The sequence below is a fragment of the Caretta caretta genome, chromosome 3 (assembly GCF_965140235.1).
Source record: "Caretta caretta isolate rCarCar2 chromosome 3, rCarCar1.hap1, whole genome shotgun sequence".
In the NCBI taxonomy this organism is placed as follows: domain Eukaryota; kingdom Metazoa; phylum Chordata; order Testudines; family Cheloniidae; genus Caretta; species Caretta caretta.
This window is the reverse complement of record NC_134208.1, coordinates 174,266,900-174,285,946: the sequence shown is the minus strand read 5'-3', so window position 1 is coordinate 174,285,946 and position 19,047 is coordinate 174,266,900. Positions and strand designations below refer to the sequence as shown.

General features: G+C 39.9%; 1 protein-coding gene across 1 annotated transcript in view; it reads right to left on the bottom strand.

Annotated features, from left to right (window-relative positions):
• Positions 1 to 2,842: 2,842 nt before the first annotated feature.
• The window catches only part of ABCG8 (ATP binding cassette subfamily G member 8), a 25,242-nt gene continuing 9,037 nt past the window's right edge, over positions 2,843 to 19,047 (bottom strand). The window contains exons 8-15 of the mRNA XM_048843010.2: positions 16,032 to 16,197; positions 15,835 to 15,927; positions 14,143 to 14,342; positions 13,929 to 14,005; positions 11,121 to 11,388; positions 9,769 to 9,896; positions 8,671 to 8,811; positions 2,843 to 3,122 (exon numbers count right to left, since the gene is read on the bottom strand). Of these exons, the coding sequence (XP_048698967.2) occupies positions 8,674 to 8,811; positions 9,769 to 9,896; positions 11,121 to 11,388; positions 13,929 to 14,005; positions 14,143 to 14,342; positions 15,835 to 15,927; positions 16,032 to 16,197 (1,070 nt within the window). The 3' untranslated portion in view covers positions 2,843 to 3,122; positions 8,671 to 8,673. The remainder of the gene's footprint in view (positions 3,123 to 8,670; positions 8,812 to 9,768; positions 9,897 to 11,120; positions 11,389 to 13,928; positions 14,006 to 14,142; positions 14,343 to 15,834; positions 15,928 to 16,031; positions 16,198 to 19,047) is intronic.

The window sequence follows — 19,047 nt, the reverse complement described above, 5'->3', positions numbered from 1 at the left end:
TAAGATAATTAAGAATTGAAGCTTGGTTTCCTCCAGTGTTTGCTGTAAGTATCAAAAGCAGTTAAGAGTGAATGTATCTATACAGCACTTAGTACAATAGGGCTCCACCTTGGTTAGTACTGTTAGGTACAACTGTTAATTCAGTGGTACTTATGTAGGCCTTATTACTGTAGTAACTGAGCAATTCTCAATCGTTAATATATATATCTTCCAAAGAGCCTATGAATGAGGACAGTATTATTATTAATAGTATTGTACTGTTTTACAGATGGGTAACTGCGGGACGGAGATTAAGTGACTTTCCTAAGGTCACACAGGAAATCTGTTCCAGGCTCAGCCTCTCAGATTTTAGAACAACTCTAATAAAATACCTTCTTATAGCTGTTTATCATGCTTTTGGCATTGCAAATGTTACAAAGCAGCTATAATAATAAGGTACAAGAAACATAACTCAGATTAGTTTTAAGGTCAGCAGCTGACCTTGGAACACCCTTTAGCTGTGCTGTTGCATGATTTATGTAGGGAATTGCTGACATTTAACTTTCTTTTTCAAGTTGTAGAGATAAAAATAATTTGTTTCCAGATATATTATTGAGAAAGCACATACTCTGAAAAACTAGCCAATTTAGCCTAAAATAAATAGGATTACCCTTCGTATCTGTGGTATTGCCTTGTGATTCCCAATGTGTACTATGGAAAATACCTTGAATACCTCAAATACTGAGGTTAGCTTAATTTTAAATCTTCAGCTATCTAAAGTCATTATCAGTTTTTTAAAAATAGCATTTTTTTTAACATAGCGTAATGGATACAGTAAAAACTCACAATATGATTAGAAATGTCTGCTCACTGCGCTGCACTCCCTTATGAGCTGTACATCTGCAAGCTTTACTTACGCGAGGTTTTTTATTTCCTTTGTGATTTTATTGACCTAGTCAATACTGCAAATATTATGATGTTCATAGCAAGATCACTAGCAATATTTCATGTTACACTTGATTGTTACATTCCGTTGTCAAACAATTAACAGCTTTGGTTTAATAGTCAAATATACATTAAGACATTAGAAACATAAAAATTAACTGTAGTTGTTCCTTTCTCTATATTTTTTTAATGACAATCATAGTCTTTGTGTCTATATTATAAATACTTCAGGGAGCACAGTATCTCATGCCTGGAAATACGATGTCTGCATTTGTATGTCTTTCTAGCAGACACCAATAACATGATAAATTTGTCTACACTCAGCAAATGAAAACAAGGTTGAAAAACTGTGTTGTACTGCTAGCAGCAGGGGGCATAAAAATGATGGTAATTTATAGCTTTACTATTGTTAGTCATGCACATTAATGTTTTCAGTGGTAATGTATCATGCTTCTGGCACTGAACATATTACAAAGCAGCAATAATGTACCCTTACAATATGGAAGCATTGATGAATTCCCTATGAAATGCACAAAGCTAAATATTCATATCCTTTCATTTTATTCTGTTTTTTAAAAGGAAAAGTCTAAGCCATGTACATCCAAAACGTTTGACAGTATTGAGACCTACTTTAATCAGAAATGTGCTTTTCTCAATAAAGATAATACTTAGCCAAATACTTAGCCACAGCAAATGATTACAAGAAGGGGACGCTTTGTTCATTCTGGAGGCAGGGGAATGGTTATAATATTCTGTGATTCAAAAGGCCACTGTCATTTTGCTCAGAATAAAACAAATGGTGTGAAATGTTGGCTTTCTTAATCATTCCAAGTGGCCTCAAATTCCCCCGCAGAGCTCAGTCGGAGGCCTCGACTTGGGCTGGTACAGTTAGGAATTTAAGAAGTGTATTTTTATTACTTTTTTATTTGATTATTTATTATATTAAACATAATTATAAGAGAAACAATATAATTAGCTCTTTTCTTTTCTCAGCAATGATCTGATTCCCTTGTGGTGATGACTGCCATGCTTTTGAGCTCATGAATTATCCTCTCCTGAATCTGATTATTGTCTTGTATAACAGACGAGCAATCATATGGCTCTTAATTAGAACAGCAAATGCCATGTGTTTCAAAGTTTGTTTATGTACTGCCTGTTCTCTGTCTCTAGCCTGGTTGTCATGCTATTGGGCTTTAGAAGGCCTTCCAAACAGCTGCTTAAATTTTATATATTTCTATGGACTAGCTGATAACACCATTAATGAAATGGCTGCTTATTTTTCAGAGTACAGTATATTACTAAAAGTGATCATTTTAAGCTACAAAAAGGAAACCTTAAGTGATTATGGTTTTAATGGCTCTCACTTTCTCTAGGTCATTGGTTTTGGCACCATGGCTTGCATTTCTAGCTGGAAGATCCAACTTTAGACTAGAACACGCGACATCCTCTTGCCTCTCCTCTAGTATACCATAGACTTGTGGACACGAGAATGGGATGCAGTATTCCAGCATCAGTCTTACCAGTGCTTTGTATAGAGGTAAAATCAGGTCCCAACTCCTACTCACTGCTCTCTTGTTTATATAGTCCATGCTGAGGCTGAACTGGTCACACAAAGGTTATATATTTTTGCTTCAGGACTCTCCCCCAGATGAAGCATGGAATACTATTGATTTTAGATCAAACTATAAATAGCTTAGAAAACATTCCCTCCCCCCCTCCCCCCCCAAACACAGTATCGTGGAGAACAAAAGTAGTGACTTGAGGAATGCTACAGACCAAGCCCTAAAGTGGCTGGCATGTAATGAGCATACTGGATATTGCTGTCAGGCATTGGGCCAGCCGAGGTAGCAACTATCTTATCAGATAATGCTAGCACAGACATTAGAAAAGAGCATAGCAAATAATTCATAGTAGATAATTTGTTCAGTTAGTTTAGCCTGTATTTATTTGTGAATTGCCATGGTTTTACAATTTTCATGCATTTATTTTCACCTAATAACTTCAATGATTAAGTCTTCATCTGTGGATTGTTCATAAGCAAGTCATTGAGAGTCTTCTCTGCATAACGTTTGAGCTCTCTTGGTCATGTGGCATTGTTTCTGTTTCCTCATTGGACGAGTATAACCCTTAGAATCAGATTTCTATTCTTCTGTTGATTCCCTGAACATTCCTGCCAGTAAACTCATTCACAAGAAAATCTGTGGAAAGTGAAAGCACAAATGAGGCACAAAGGATGCTGAAGTGAATTAACTCTTATTCAAGCAAATATTCAAGGTGCAAATCACGATGGTAGGAATGGCTTTGGTGAGATGAGATAAAAGCAGCTAAAGGTGCATAAGAGTATGTGTGTGCTGGGGAAATCTTATATGCATATACATAGATACATTTTTTGTAAAATCTGTTAAAGTTCAGTATTTTGTCAGAAGGAGGAACAGAAATCTGAAATGTGCTGTGAACATGCAAGTCAAATAACTTCAAGCTGAGCTGCAGCCCAAAGTAAATATGTAAGAGTTGTATTTATTGGTGAAATCCACACAGATGAAGAGCTTTGCTTTGTAGGCAACTACATTTAAGGCTATATTATTAAATAGGGAGCCAAACTGCAATTTGAAATAATCACACACAAATTAAACTATTAAGATATAATAGAAATTTATGTTCATGCAAGAAAGATAGACTTTTTTAAAGCTAGTTAGGCCTTGAAAGGGATTAAAAAAAAAACCCAAACCTCAACCGATTGCTTAAAGGTTATTGCCTTAATGAATAGCTACTAATGCTGTATGAACTGTTTATCTTTGGCTTTCAGGTAAAAAACAAAAATACAGCATGTCACAGCTGCATGTGTTTTATTGTTTCTGGTCTACTGCAGTCTAAAGGAATCACTATGGCTGAAGCCTGAAAGGTTTGTCATCTCCACTACACGTGGCCCAATAAGCACCTTTAATTTTCTTTCTATAGTGCACTGCATAAAGGCTGCCATCTGCAAGAAACTATTTAAGCTTCTTAATAAACTGAGAAATTGATGGCTTTTTTTTTTTTTAAATTGACTGAGTTAGCACCATTAATACTTAAGCATTTTTCACAGTGCATAAATATGGTGTGGCATTTATTATAGACCTTTATTAAAGCGACTGTCAACTTGAAATCAAATGAGTTAAAAGTAGTTTGAAGGACTGTCTCTGCCCCAAGTCTCAAAATTGCTGAAAATCACACTTCTCTATTTTTAAAAAAATGTTTGCCTTCCCCAGTTGCTATGTGAAAGATCCACAAAAACAGGGAAAACTGCTACAGAAATTCTGTCAAATACACGAAGTAAACAAAAAATAAAATTTCTTTCAGTGATACTGATCTTAGATGGTGCTTGTAACAACACAGGAAAATTTCATACAAGATATTTTAAGTGTCCTTTTAATTAACAAAGCTTCCTTGCTTCTAGGCTTTGATATCTATTTTGTTTATAGTCAGTTATTGGTGCTCCATGTATTTTGTGCCATGCTTCTTGAAACTCTCACACCCTGAGTTGTTGTGTCTGATACAGTGTGGTCTAAATTGAAACATGAAAGCAGTTTGCAATTAGCTCGTCCACTGGCCAATTCCAGTGTCTGCAAAATGTCTCACTGGGAGCCACTTTACATGTTATGTCATTTCAGACACTGTCAGTGATATGGAGATATTCAAAGCCTGCATTTAACAAGTGGGTGCTTTAATCAGGAAATATAAATTAATAAATGGTGCTCTGGTACCACAGTTATGAGTGTTGTGAAAGAACAGATTGGAGGGTGGGGGGAATAGAATAGATTGGAGGGTGGGGGGAAGATAAGCAGGCAAATCCCTGGAAAGAGTTTTGGAATAATAGCAATGTCCAATCTGTAGGTGCTAAAGTAAAAGCTGGCTTCACAAGTTTCAAAGCCATGAATGGATTAAGAAGAGCCATTGTAGTCATACATAGTGTATTACAAATGGGATCACAGCCCTTACACTACATATAATATACATCACTTGTGTTACATGAAGTTTTTCTAAGTTACTAAAATTGTGGGGTGGGGGCTGAGAATTAAATTAGGTCTGTCACATGCATTTTTCAGAATGCACTATATTGCTTTTTTATGACATCGCAAGACATTTTTCCATCTTTCTCCAGCACCACCATGACATGTGAAACCTGTCCACTTGTGTACAGCTAGAGTTAAATGGCAAAGGACGTTAAAGACAATAAAGGGCTCAAATAATTAGATGCACATTCTCTGCTTATCCTGGACAGTTAGTTGATGCAGTGGGAGATTTCATAGTAGACAGTCCTGCATATAGAAATGTAGCTTGAGCATAATCTGCTCCCAGATTCACAGGCTGGATCTTGACTCTGATATTGTACTCTGCACATGTATGTGTATAACTCCCAATGACATCAGTGGAAGTTTTGCTTGTTGATCATTCTTGTAATTAAATTAGGAGGTACCTGAATACTATGAGGAGGGCCAGATAGGGAATTCTGTGCATAGAGGAAGAACAGACTTATCAGATTTGAAATCCATTGCATGGATGTTGCCCTTGATCTACCTAAGCCAAATGTAATTCAGCTTTTTTAGAAAGTTATTCCCTCAGTTAATGTACAGTGAGTTTAATGCCTTATAGAACAGGATACAAGCTACAGTGTAGCTACCCATATATTCACTACCCCATGCAATGAAAGCCACCCTGGGTCCCATTACCCATCCTATAATAAATCCTGCTGGATGGTGGTGAAAGATGGAATCTGCAGGAGGTTTCCCAATTGCACATTAAAGTTAGGGGGGAAGTGAATGTTTCCCACCCCTCTTCCCGCACTGTACAGGCCACAAGAGACACTCACAAACCCTGTGGGGTATCTGCAATAGAGGCTTTATGCCCCCACCAGATCCCTGCTCATGGGGTAACAGCACAACAGAGGGTACCTACAAGAAAAATAATTCATTCTAGTGCTGTACGATCTTTCCACTTTGATTTCCACAGGGCCAGTAAGGCCAAGCTGTATGTCATCCACCCACCTTTTCCCCTCCTGTCCTTTCCTCTCTTCTGGGCACAGATTCAGGGTGTGGGATCGCTAGCAATTAAAGTTAAGTGCTGCCAGTTCAAGACTACTTTTGGGGGGGCGGGGGGAGAGGGCCCTGTGGTCTATAACAATGGTCACAGACTATTTCCCCCTTTTAGTATCTCCAGGCATTAAGGTCCCATTTCTGGAGGGGAACAAGATCTGATCATATGTAATTGTAGTATATAGAATGTGAGCCTTTTTAATGTAAACATACATGCTGGCTACCTCCTGTGATCGCTCTCCCCCAACATGCCATAAGGCAGCTGTTCCTAGGCTCACGATTCGAGTCCCATTATGTATACATCTACCCTTGTCATAACACTACCGCTAAAACACTCACACCGCTTGGTCCCCATACATACTGTTAAGAGGGTGGAATTTAAAATGAAAAAGACTGTTTAAATAATGTCAACAGCCTGCCTAATTTCACAAAAGGAAGGAAATTCAAAGTTAAGGCTATGGGTATATTCTTATCTAGATGCCTGAGGATTTTTGTTCATGACAATATGCCCCTAAAATTCAGAGCTGTCCCTTATTGTCTTTAATTTCTCCCATTGTCTCTCTCCTTTTTTTATTAAACATCAAAGTGAATTCACAACAGAGAGTCAGCCTAGAATTTAATCCTCTAAATACCTTAGGAATAGAGGTTTAGAATAGAAGTACCAATATACACCCTTAAAATTTCAATGTAATATAAAAGAGATTCTAATCACAACAGATCATTACCAAGAAGAGTAAACCACTTTAAAAAAATTAAGTGTCTTAAATATAATAAAAAGGAATAATTAAGAATCAAACAGGAAGCTGCCATACTGACAATTTAATGATGCTGAGTAGGACTGAAAGAACTGGCTTTGCCATTAGAAAGCAGTAGAAATCTGACATTTTCAATATGGCACTAGGGTAAGTTCTGGTCATGTTTTTCAAGAGCAAAGGTAACCGCAGAAGCAATAATGGGGAGTAGAGGGCTATTTGTTTTTTTTAACAAGAAAACTAAAAAAAAAAATGGTAGAACTCACCAAAAAAGAACCTTGACATGTTTTGAATTCCTACTTCTGTCTAATGGTGAATCTGGTTCATTCAGTTCTACTTTACCTCATCAGGCTGGGCTTTGTCCGGGAGTTGATTACAGTGCAACCCCCAGTGACAGCCCCATTCATTGAACGGAACTAATGAAACAGTGTTTGGTATTTCTTTTTTAAATTATTTTTTGAGATGTTCCCTTTTTTAAAAAAAAGTGTATTTATATCATGTCCACTGCATTATAACTAATTAAAGTATGTTTTCCAAGAACTGAAGTATTACAATGATTGAAATGAGAACACGAGATTTATAAACGTACAGATATTTAGGAATGCATCCAAATCATGTCCTGTTTTTTGAACAAAGTTAAAATCTAATTGATACATGCACTTAGTATGACTGCACAGGGAAAAGAGATAATTTCACGTGGAAACTGCTAAGTGCAGCCACTTGCACACACTGTGTCTAATCTGTGTGAGCAGTCATGGTCATTGCATAACCTTGCGTGCGTTACATGTAAGCGTGTAACTAGATGCACAACTACAGGCATTCTTTGAATGCACCATCAACCTGTTTAAAAAAATAAATAAATAAAAAAAGCAGGCCGGGAGTATTCAGCACCAAGAATGTGAGGATACAGACTTAGTAAACTGCTAAAACACTGACTGACTGCATGCGGGGGGATGATCATTGTTGGTTTGTTTTTTTGTAATGACAGTTTATTAATATTGTCAACTATAGACAATGGCAGTATAATACATAGTGACACGTTGAGTTGTAACAAGGAATCATCCATACAGTCCACAAAACTGCATCAACAACATGCAAATAAAATACAAATGCAGAATCTCTGAAACATTGAACAATTGTTCTGAGTTATTTTTAACTCCTTTACACTGGAATTCTAACTCTCTGGTTTGGATCATTACCTTCTGCCTACATAAAATGCTTCCGTAGCTTCAATGAAATCATACGCTTAATCTCCTGTCCTAAATGGCTTTGTTACAAAGTTACCATTCTCTCTCTGCTCTCTTGCACTGAGTGAAGTGATTTATATATAGTGTATATACTGGGATCTTTGTGGGTGAGAGATGTTGAAAAATGTAGATCATTATTTTCATTATACTGTTACTCTGAGTCTCCAAATTAAGTATATGATCAATATTCAGAAACTATGGGCCAGGTCCTCAGTTGGTGTAAATTGGTGTAAGTGCATTTAAGTCAAGGGAGCTACACTGGTTTACAGCAGCTGAGGATCTGCCCCATATTCTTGAACTAAAACATAGATCTGAGTGACATGCATCTTGTCACCTATATAATGATGATGTCAAAAGGAAAAAATGTTGAAGGCACAATTTTTAGTAGGTTTTTTTTTTTTTTTTATTTACCACTTACAGCACAGAGTCAAAGATTCTGAAGCTGGCTTTCAACTATCTGTATTCTGCTGCCATCCAGTGGTTTACATAAAACAATGTGATATTAAAAGAATGATTTTTTACGGTATATCTTTGCTGTAGGGTATTAATAAAATATATGGACATTGTGAAGTATAAAAGGTGAGATCCCTTTTGTGGGGAGGGAGTGGACAGGTGTTTTACAAGAGTCACAATAACCTACCACCCACTAGCGCTAATATTTTACTTCATTTTTACCTGTTACCAATTTTGATTTGATTTCTGCTTGATAAACCTCAGAGATAAGTAGTATAAAACCATGAAACCACTAATAATACCGACGAGGATGAGGTAGCTTGCATAGAGAGGATACGAGTCCAGATTCATAGCCTGAATTACCTGTAAGCACAAACATCACAAAATAGTAATTAAAAACCTCTTTAAAATGTATGTGCAAAGTGTCACATCTCCTTAGTTTTGCTCCTCTTCCTGCCTTGCCCCTGGTGGCTTTTATGTTCTTATTTTCAATTACAGCAGGATCAGCTTTGTCACATCTCTCAACAAGTGTATCATTAGGAGGAACACAGCTCTATTTCTAAACGTTGTTTTCCAACAAATGTGTAGCTGAGGTTTGTGAAGGGAATTATTGCTTTATTTGCTCTTTAAAAATCTATTTCATTTTCCCCCTCCCCAGATAGCAAGGCACCATGTAAATATTGTGACACAAATCTGCCGCTGCATGGACCTGCCTCAAGCAGAGGCTGCCATTTGTGCTGTATGATCTGGTGTCTTCAGTATATGAACACACATCCATTGGAGGACCAAAGAGAGACCACCAGACTCGTTCCATTCAGCATCTACAGTAACAGGCATTCCAAAAATGAAATGCCAAGACATTCAATCGCTACACCAGTGGCTCTCAACCTTATTCTTGCACCCATCCTTTCGTACTGCTTCAAGCACGCTTTGAAGGTTCCCTAGTAGAGGGGGAAACAGTCTCTTTCCTTCCCTCCTGTATGCTGGGATGGGACTAATTTAATATGGCTCTGTCAAACTCTGACCACTTCATTTCCCACTTTGCCTCTGTAGGGGATCAGATAGCGAGTTGGCAGGGAAAGGGAGCAGGCGTATAATCCGGCCAACCCATGGTGGTGATGCAGCTCAGGCTTATGCCCAAGGTCAGACGGTGTGCACTGCGGCTCCAATTTAGCAGAGTCAATGAGCAGAAGCCCGCCCTGAGAGGGCTTTGCAGAATCAAGGCATATATCATTTAGTCAACTACAGTAACAAATGCCTTCGGAGCTATTCCTCAAATTATTTATCAAATATAAAAATCTCTCTGGGAGACTGACTTACAAGTTTCCCTGGGATTTGAAAGGTAGCATTTCCAACGGTCATTTGGTATGTGAGTTCAGTGAACTGAATTTGCATCAGGCTTTCATAACTCCATCTGACAAAAGATATTTTAGAAATCCAAAATGGAACTGGAAAAGACGGTAGGAGGGGTGGAGAAAGAAAGGGAGGAATCTGTCTTAATATAAACACACAAAATGAACCTATTATATCTAACGCCATGTCTATGTAGGTTGTAGGAATCAACATCCTCATATCAGCTAAGTCTTTGATTCGTTTGTCCACACAAATTAAATATGCATAGAAATGTGATACCCAAAACTGGATGAAGAATTGAGGATGGCAAAAAAAGGACTGTAGCTCTTCTGGAAGGCTTTTTGCACATCCCCAGCTGCTATAAGGTTTTTTGATTTGTTGGTTTGTTTTTATTTTATATATTTTACAGAGCCACTTTGTTCCAGTAATAAAATATAAAAGAGGACAGACTCAGGTCAAATCTGACTAAAATTTTAAGTTTTGTTTTAAAAACAAACAAGACTTTACAAAATGTAAAACTAATAGAAAGGTCTCCGTGATTTTTGAAAATATTCCAATAAAGCTTTATTTAAATTGCACTCTAACAAATGCTTATTATGTCGTTCAGACATTGGAGTTCTGTCCTTGTGCTTTGAGAACCTGATATTGACTAAAACTGACCATAAACTGCTACTCTGAAACCAGTACAATTGAGACATCTATATTCATTGTACAACTCGAGCTAAAACTAAATAAGCATTATCAGTAAAAATAATGTTGATTTTTTTAAACTATTTTTCATTTAAGTTTTTAGCCTAAATTTCTTTTCTTTAAATATTTAACTTTACACTTCAAATACTACAGTAGCAAAGCAACTCATATTCTGTTGCTATCTGTTACATGACGGTGCTAAATTCTGTGTTAAAGGCTTTCTGAATTACACTTATAATGTAGCCTTGAGTGTAATTTGAATTTTTCAGTGAGACAGGTTTTGTACTCATCTTTGAATTAGTTATATATTTACAAACCCTAGAAAAGAACAAAAATAATGTACAGTACATATAATACATTCTTAAATAGTGCTTTTTATCCATAGATCTCAAAACATTGTAGATATTATTCCCATTTTATAGATGGATAGGGAAACTGAGGCCCATAGTGACAAACTGTATTATCCAACACCACCCTATAAGACAACAGAAGAGTTGTGATTAGAACCCAGGTTACCTGAGTTCCTGTCCAGTATTCTATCCACTAGGCCATAATGCCTCAAAAACATTGCCTATGATTTACAAAAGCTGTAAGTAGTTGTCAGTTATGACTGCACTTGCCAGTCTTACCTAGCCACAGGCTTTCTAGGCTTACCACGAAACCACCACTCAGGAAGAAGGTTGTGAAAAGCACATTGCCAAAGAAGGCTGACAACTGCAGTGTTGGGAGCAGTGCTGCCATCCATAGTGCCATTGCTCGGGCACAGAAAACCACAAGCCAGACTGCCAGGAAGTTAAGGAGGAAATGTTCTGGTTCAGGATTGAGATTTGTCAGCCAGTAGATAGGAACTCCATAAATTATTACAAAAGCACAGTGTTCTGGGAGCTCCCCCAAAATCTGTTAACAGGAAAAAAACCACTGAACTTTCTCATATTAATATATGTATTTTTTAATATTTTGCAGGAAATAACCTATTAAAATGTGATCACCTTTCGTCAGTGACACACTAAAAAAAAACAGAAAAAGGAGGATCCTAGCTAATTTTCCTTCTATTTCTAGTTGTGACATTTTCTATAACTAAAACCTAAAACTGACAGGCTTCTTGTTAAGGATTATATGCCTTGTTTTCTTACAGTTTGTCAGTTTCTGGGAATCTAAGACATTTCCCATAAAAGCTCATAAACCTGATGGCAATAATGCCACTAATGAGTCTCTGCAAATGTATTTTAGTTCAAATTCTGTTGAATCTTTACGATGAGTACACTTCAAATCATCCACTAGGAAGATCATTTGTCCCTTCTTCCTCGTTTTTGCCTACAGTTGGGGCAGCACGTTTTGCAAACTAGTTAATCCAGGGGTTCTCAAACTTCATTGCACCGTGACCCCTTTCTGACAACAAAAATTACTACATGACCCCAGGAGGGGGGACTGAAATCTGAGCCCACCTGAGTCCTCCTGCCCTGGGGTGGGGGGGGGGGGGGGCAAAGCCAAAGCCCAAGGGCTTCAGTCCCAGGCTGGGGGCCTGAACCTGAGCCCCGACTCCCACGGGCTTCACCTTCAGCCCCAGGTGGTGGCACTCAGGCTTCAGCTTCAAGCCTGGGCCCCAGCAAGTCTAAGCCAGCCCTGGCGACCCACTTTGCTGCTCCCGACCCACAGTTTGAGAATCACTGAGTTAATCCATTGGAAAACAAAAATATTAAATATTTCATACATAAGTAATAAAAGGCATATGTAACTCACCCATGGGAGTTAAGTAGGAGTGTACTTGAAGGTCACTTAATAGTATACCTCTACTGCTACGATTCATAAAAAATTGATATAATTTCATTGTGAAAACTGTGTTGTCTATGAACTACAAAGAATATTTTTTTCCCCAGAACCACTCATGGGGGTTTTAAATCTTGTTTGGGAATGGAAACCTAAATTACAGATGCTGTGGCGAGCAGAGCTTTCCTAAAGGAAGGGGTTAGCCTCAGCTCTGGCAATAACAAAGCATATTTTAAAAAGTATCTTTGTAATGTTTTTTTCGGAAACAGTTGTGCTCCATACATTTAATATGGTGGTTTTCTCCAATCACTATTGGGTCAAACAAAATTTGGCCCTCAAAGGTGAAAGATGAAATTGCCACATTCTATGTCACTTTTTTATGCTACATACTTCTCAGTCAAAGTGATGAGAAGGTGTCTAATGGATGCATGTACACCTAGCATTGCTATTTTGCGTCAGACTGCAGCATTTACAAAGATTCTTCTGTAACACGCGTCTCTTCATGTTACTAAACTCACAACAGCACTTCAACAATGAGGTATGCAGAAAAAAAGGTATGTAAAACTATCCAAAACAACACATTTCCTTTTCAGTATTCCCAAAGTTGGCACCAAGTTGTGCTTCAGAACCAGCTCCAGGCTTGTTATTTTAGAGACAATTTTTTTTAAAAACCACTTTGGGAGCCAAAACTATGGATAGAAGCTCTTGAGGGAACAAATAATAAAACACTTCCGCTGTCCAGCATCTGGAAATCATATAAATGCCATTTGTGTTCAGACATGACTAACAGCAAAACTGGGTCACAAATAATTGCAACCACAAATTTATGCCACGGTGACACCCCTTTAAAAATGTATCCCTTGCTGAACACCAAGTCAAAGACGCATTGTGAAAGCAATCATCCAGTCTGATTTCTAGCCACGCTCTCTAAATTATACACTTGAGTCACTGGACTTTGCCCCACCACCTCAACCAGGGACAACCCGAAGTGAAAGTGATGGTGCTTGCCCTTCAATGATGTCTGTTTCCTATGAAACAACTATTGCCCATTGAAAACAAACATCTCTACCTTGATTGCCTAAATGGTAATGCTGACCTTGTTCTCTCACCCATTAGCACAGAGGGCAATGATAAGCCACAGCCCTCTTTAGTCAAAGATCCACTTTTACCATTTGTCTACTTGTGGGACTGGCCAGTGAATGGTGGAAGATTACACCTGCACCTCCAACAACACAAAAGGGCTCATTTTCCTTAAAGGGGGCAAGTGTGACAGCCCCTGCAGTCTGACAGCTCATTGGTTAGACAACAGAGAATAACTCCCCTAGTTTGATCTGACCAAAGGCTTTTCCATCTCCTGCCCTATCCCACCCAGTGAGACTTACAAATCCCCTTGTCCCAGCAGTCTAAGAGTAGCCAGTGAAAGAATCCTCTTGGACCTTGACTACTTTCTGACTTAGGACCAGGCTCATGGTTTATGGAGACAGATGCTTTAAGAGCATTGTGAGGCTTAATTAATTAGTTAATAAATGTTTGGGAAGCATGATGACTGCTTTAGATGACAGGCATGATAAGTGTGAAGTCTGAACAAAATTTCATCACCCACACACAAGGCTTTTACTTTTCATGTTAAAACCAGATATACACTTTTCTTGACAGCTGAAACCAATTACCTTAGCAAAGAAGTAGGGAGTAACAGTATACATCCCATCTTCTAAATCATGATAAAGCATAGCTCTTTCTGAATGACCTACAGTATAAAACAGAAACAGACAGGTATATTTCATGCTAGAACTGCCCATAGTCAATACATTTTTCATTAGCAATTTAAGTATTATTTTGTTTGATTGTCTTAAAGCATTATCACTAAAACTGACAGACACTTACATTTTGCAATAACATCCAAAAGCACTGTGAAGGGGATTAGTGCACCTATCATAAACAACAGTGCTACTGTGTCCTGAATAGATAGCTTGGTTTTCTCATGACCATAGTATAAGAATCCAATTAATAATGACATTAGAAGGGCCTCAGATCCATGGATTAATAACGTTGAAAGATCTCTGAAGTCACTGGAGATTTGACGACTAAGAAAAACAACAACACTGACTGTAAGACACTATAATAGCTAATAATGCCAGTTAAACTACATTTAAATAATTTGGCCTGATTCTCTTATCATTGACACATATGGAACCACATTGACTTCAGATGGGACGAGAATTTGGCCTTTTAGACAGGAACATGTATAGTACAAATCAAAACTATTGTAACAAATCTCTGGCCAGCTAGCACTTCATGTTTCATCATTCTAGATAGCATGGTCATTGGGAAATTCATGGTAGAAGTGGGGATAGAAATCAGATCCTCCAGCTCCAAAATATAGATCCAATCGTGTGAGCTAAAGCAGAATCCCTGTTTACAGATAAATGAAACACCGTTAAATAATTCTGGCATGATCCAGCACAGAGGTGGGCAAACTATGGCCCTCAGGCTGAATCCGCCCCGTGAGCCACACCACGCAGCTTGGCCCCGCTCCAGCCGAGGGTCAGGGGCTGTAAAAACGAGGCTCCCGGAAGCTGCAGCATGGCCTCGCTCCAGCTTCTACGCGTTCCAATGGGAGCTGCAGGGGCAGTGCCTGCAGATGGGGCAAAGTGCAGACCCGCCTGGCAGCACCTCCGCATAGGAGCTGGAGAAGGGACATGCCACTGCTTCCAGGAGCCGCTTGAGGTAAGTGCAGCTCAGAACCTGCACCCCCTAAGCTTCCCAAGCCCCAACTCCCTGCCCCAGCCCTGATCCCCCTCCTGCTCTCCAAACCCCTTGATCCCAGCAGCCTCCTGCATCCCAAACCTCTCATCCCCAGCCCCACCCCAGAGCCTGCACCCCATCCAGAACCTGTGCCCCTGCCCCAGCCCTGATCCCCCTCCCACCCTCCAAACCACTCAGTCCCAGCCCAAAGCACCCTCCTACACCCCAAACGCCTCATCCCCAGCCCCACCCCCAACCCCAACCCCAATTTTGTGAGCATTCATGGCCCGCCATACAGTTTCTATTCCCCAATGTGGCCCTTGGGCCAAAAAGTTTGCCCACCACTGACCCAACAGATAGTAGTGGTACTCCAGACACATTAAGCCAATTAATTAAAATTTTTTGAGTAATTGTGAAAGTACTAGTGAATGTCACAGCCAACTACAGCAGCCACCACCAGTAACAATCATGCTAAAATAAGGATAAACAAATCTCATGCCTCATGATGTCTTAGTCAAAATGAGTTGATGAAATTTCTTGAATCCCCTTGCTTGGGGGAGCATGGTGCAGTTGGCTAGATTTATCAAGGAAAGGTGTGGCTGCCTTTCTCTGAAGAATGAAGTAAGAGTGGCAGGATATGGGATGGACGTATGGTCAGATCTGATATAACAACTGCTACATTCCAGTGTGACACAAACCCATGACCAGCTTTCTCCAGACTTTCAGCCTATGTTCAGCTTGCCCTTCATGCTTCTCTCTTAACATTCATTTCCTTTGCACTTTTAAATGTTATTCCTGCAAGACATCAGTTTCTTTTCAAAATAAGATTACCTGAATAATACAGTAAACTGCTTTAAGCCACCTGGTAACTGATCAGTTGAATGGGAATGCATGTTAATCACCTCTTCTGGAGTGAAAAGGGAACTGTTCAAAAGCAAAGAGAGAGAAAAACGGGAGTAGCTCAATTTCAGAAACTGTTTCAGATCAAGCATATCACGTTCTTTTTATAAATAACATTATTATTTTACCTTTGTTCACTGTAAACAGTTGTCACACAGTCTCCTTCATTAGCTTTCCATAAGAAATCATCAAAATCTTTGACCTTCTCCCAGAACAAGGTGGCAAGTGACCTTGCCCTTTTCTGACTTTCCATCTCCTTCTCTTTGCTCCGGTTATCAATGCTGGTCAAATCAACTGCAAGACATTATCTGATATGGGTCTACATACCTAAGATATGATAATTTACTCATATATGTATTGCTAGTAATAAATTTCATCGTCAATAGAACCTACCTAATTATAGCACATATGTATGATATGGTGCGACAGTGGTCACTCTTAAAATGTTTGTCAATTGCTCTACATAACTCAATACCATTACTTCAGTATCTGCAGTGTGTTCCCTAAGTTTTCTATAGACAACATGCAAATCCTGAATTAACATTATCAAATTGCTGAAGGAAAAAGTGGATGCTTTTCAGGTTGACACTACAACATTATATTTTACTATTATGGTATAAATACTTTTTTTTCTAGTTTGGGAATGCAGGCTAGTGGCTAGAGGGCTTAGTCTGCCCTTGCATGCCCTATTTGTCACATACAGGGGCTCTGAGTGTCCCCAACAGCTCCCTCCCCCTCTACCACTGTACCCTCTTCTTCCCCATTTCAAGGGCTCCATGTGCCTCCCTTCCTCCCGTATAAAGGTCCCCCATTCTCTTCTCCACCAGGATTCTGTGTGTGCTCCTTTTCTCCCTTGCCCCTCAACCATCCTTATTTATTTATTTACCTGTCTGGGAGCTAAGTCATTCAGGGTGTCAAAATTTTAAACTGAGATGGGGAGATATATGTTAGTGGCTGCCATCAACAGGTTCTTTGCTCTATAGACAATTACAGGGGTGGTTGAAGGGGACAAGTCTGCTAACCAGCTATCAGGACTCTGTGTGTCCCCATTTCTTCCTTCCAGTTTTCCAATTTTCCCCCAAATCAATAGGGTTCTGCCCATTGATACATAGAACATTTGCTAAAATTTTGGAATTGATCAGATGCAGTGTTCAAATGTTATCCCATCCCATCACATCCAAATGCCCAAACAATCATAGTTCAACAATCAAGTTGAGCATAGGGGTATACAAGCTTGGCCAGCTATGGTTTACAGAATGATAAATTACACTGCATAAACAGATAATCAAGGCTCAGGGCAAGGAGCAGATAAACTGCTAATTTGACCATGATTGTTCCATGAGTCCACAGGCAGTCTAAACAGATTATTCCATGAACGAAGACACAATACATTACATTTAGGATGTGATCTCTCACTTTAGGATGTGATCAGCTAATTTACAGTATTCAGATCTGAGACAAGTAGCACAAAATATCTCCAGTGTGTCCTGTACACAGGACAGGATGAAAGACAAGCTTTTGAAAAATCTCCACTAAAACACTATTTTTTTCTCCGCTATAGCACCATTTTCCCCCAAGTAGAAGGGCTGGAATCCTTCAGACACTCCATTTCTCCATACACATTAAGGCTGACGGATCAGAAATCTGGAGAATTTAAGCAAATATACAAACCCTTAGTTGCATATTAATGAATATGCAACCCATTATTTAAATAATTCGCAGTAAATATCCTGGTGTAAGGCTAATAAGGTCGTCGCATGGAGTGAGCTGCTGGAATAGAGGAATTGTTGTGCTCCTGACTGCTTCTGGCAAACCCCTGGTTGGTGGCCAGGTAAGTCTGGTTACTCCTTGTCCTGGACTAGATGGAAGGTTCTAATTGGTCTTCCAGCTAGAGTTCCAATTTTGGTTGGACATATGCCTGGAGGTTTCATCAAATGACATAATCTTTAATTAAAGACTCATCTTTAATTGCTGGAGACTCCAGGACAATCCCAGAGGGTTTGCAACCCTACTTCCAGCCCCTGCTACTGAACCTGAGCTGGGGAATCTGGCTGCTACCAGCTGGAGAACACTTCGGGTGCCCAGCTAAGGAGGCTGCCCCAGGCTAATGGGAGGGGGGTTCTGGCTGCTGCTGTTTGGCTGCTACTCACAGGCCCTTGTGGCCAAGGAGAGAGGACTAGAGACGTGCCCAGTGACACTCTAGCCATAGTTCTGCATGTGTGGACACCAGTGTGTTTGGAGGGCTACACTCAAGGTAGCGTCTCTGTGGTCAGCATCCTGAAGGACACTAACCACAAAGATCTTGCCTAGAGAAGGCCAAATGACAGGGAGACTTCCCAGAGTGCCTCTGAGACAGCGTCTCCCCAGGTGGAGGTGCTGTTCACCCTGGGCGCAGCCCTGGGGTGGGGAGAGCCTCATTGTGCTCCAAGTCCAGGCCTCTACCGGTGACTGCAGCTTTCCTTCCCTGAGTGCTGGAGCTAGCTCCCCCAGCACACCTCCAGACACACCTAGAGGGGTCACCCTGCAGCAAGGCTGCCTAAGTCCGCTGGGCCCCAGCCGACTGGGGACCACAGGATTGAGCATCTGCCTCAGAGTCCTGCAGGGTAAGATTTTCCCTGAGCTGCACATAGCCCTCTGAGCCACTGGGGCAGGGGCCAGGCAAAGCCAGGAGTAACACCTCCAAGAAACTGGCAACTCCAGGGAGGAACCTGGGACAGTGACTTCAGATTTCCTTGCCAAGAGGAACAAAGTACTGGCAGTTCGCTCCCCCCGCCGCCAAGTATCCCACAACAGGGACAACAGGGAACTCCTATAGCCCCCATAATGCTCCCCCGCCCAGGAAGTAGTGAAGTTACTTACCTTAGGAAACCAGTTTCCCACCCTGGAAACCAGAAGGTAAAGAGATCTCTGAAGAAGAGCAACTGATTGGGTCCCTTACTTTGTACTAGGTGCAGAAAGCTCCAGAGCATGTAAAATGTGGGACTAACCGTGTGTGAAACAAAGCAAGTACAAACATGAGCCATACTTTGCAGGGGTGGATGGATTGTCACATACACAGTTACTTAAGGTTGGTTTTGCCATACAGTTCTGCTTATTTTTAAACTGTTACTCCAGCAAAGAATAACAAAAGCTCTGATACAGCAT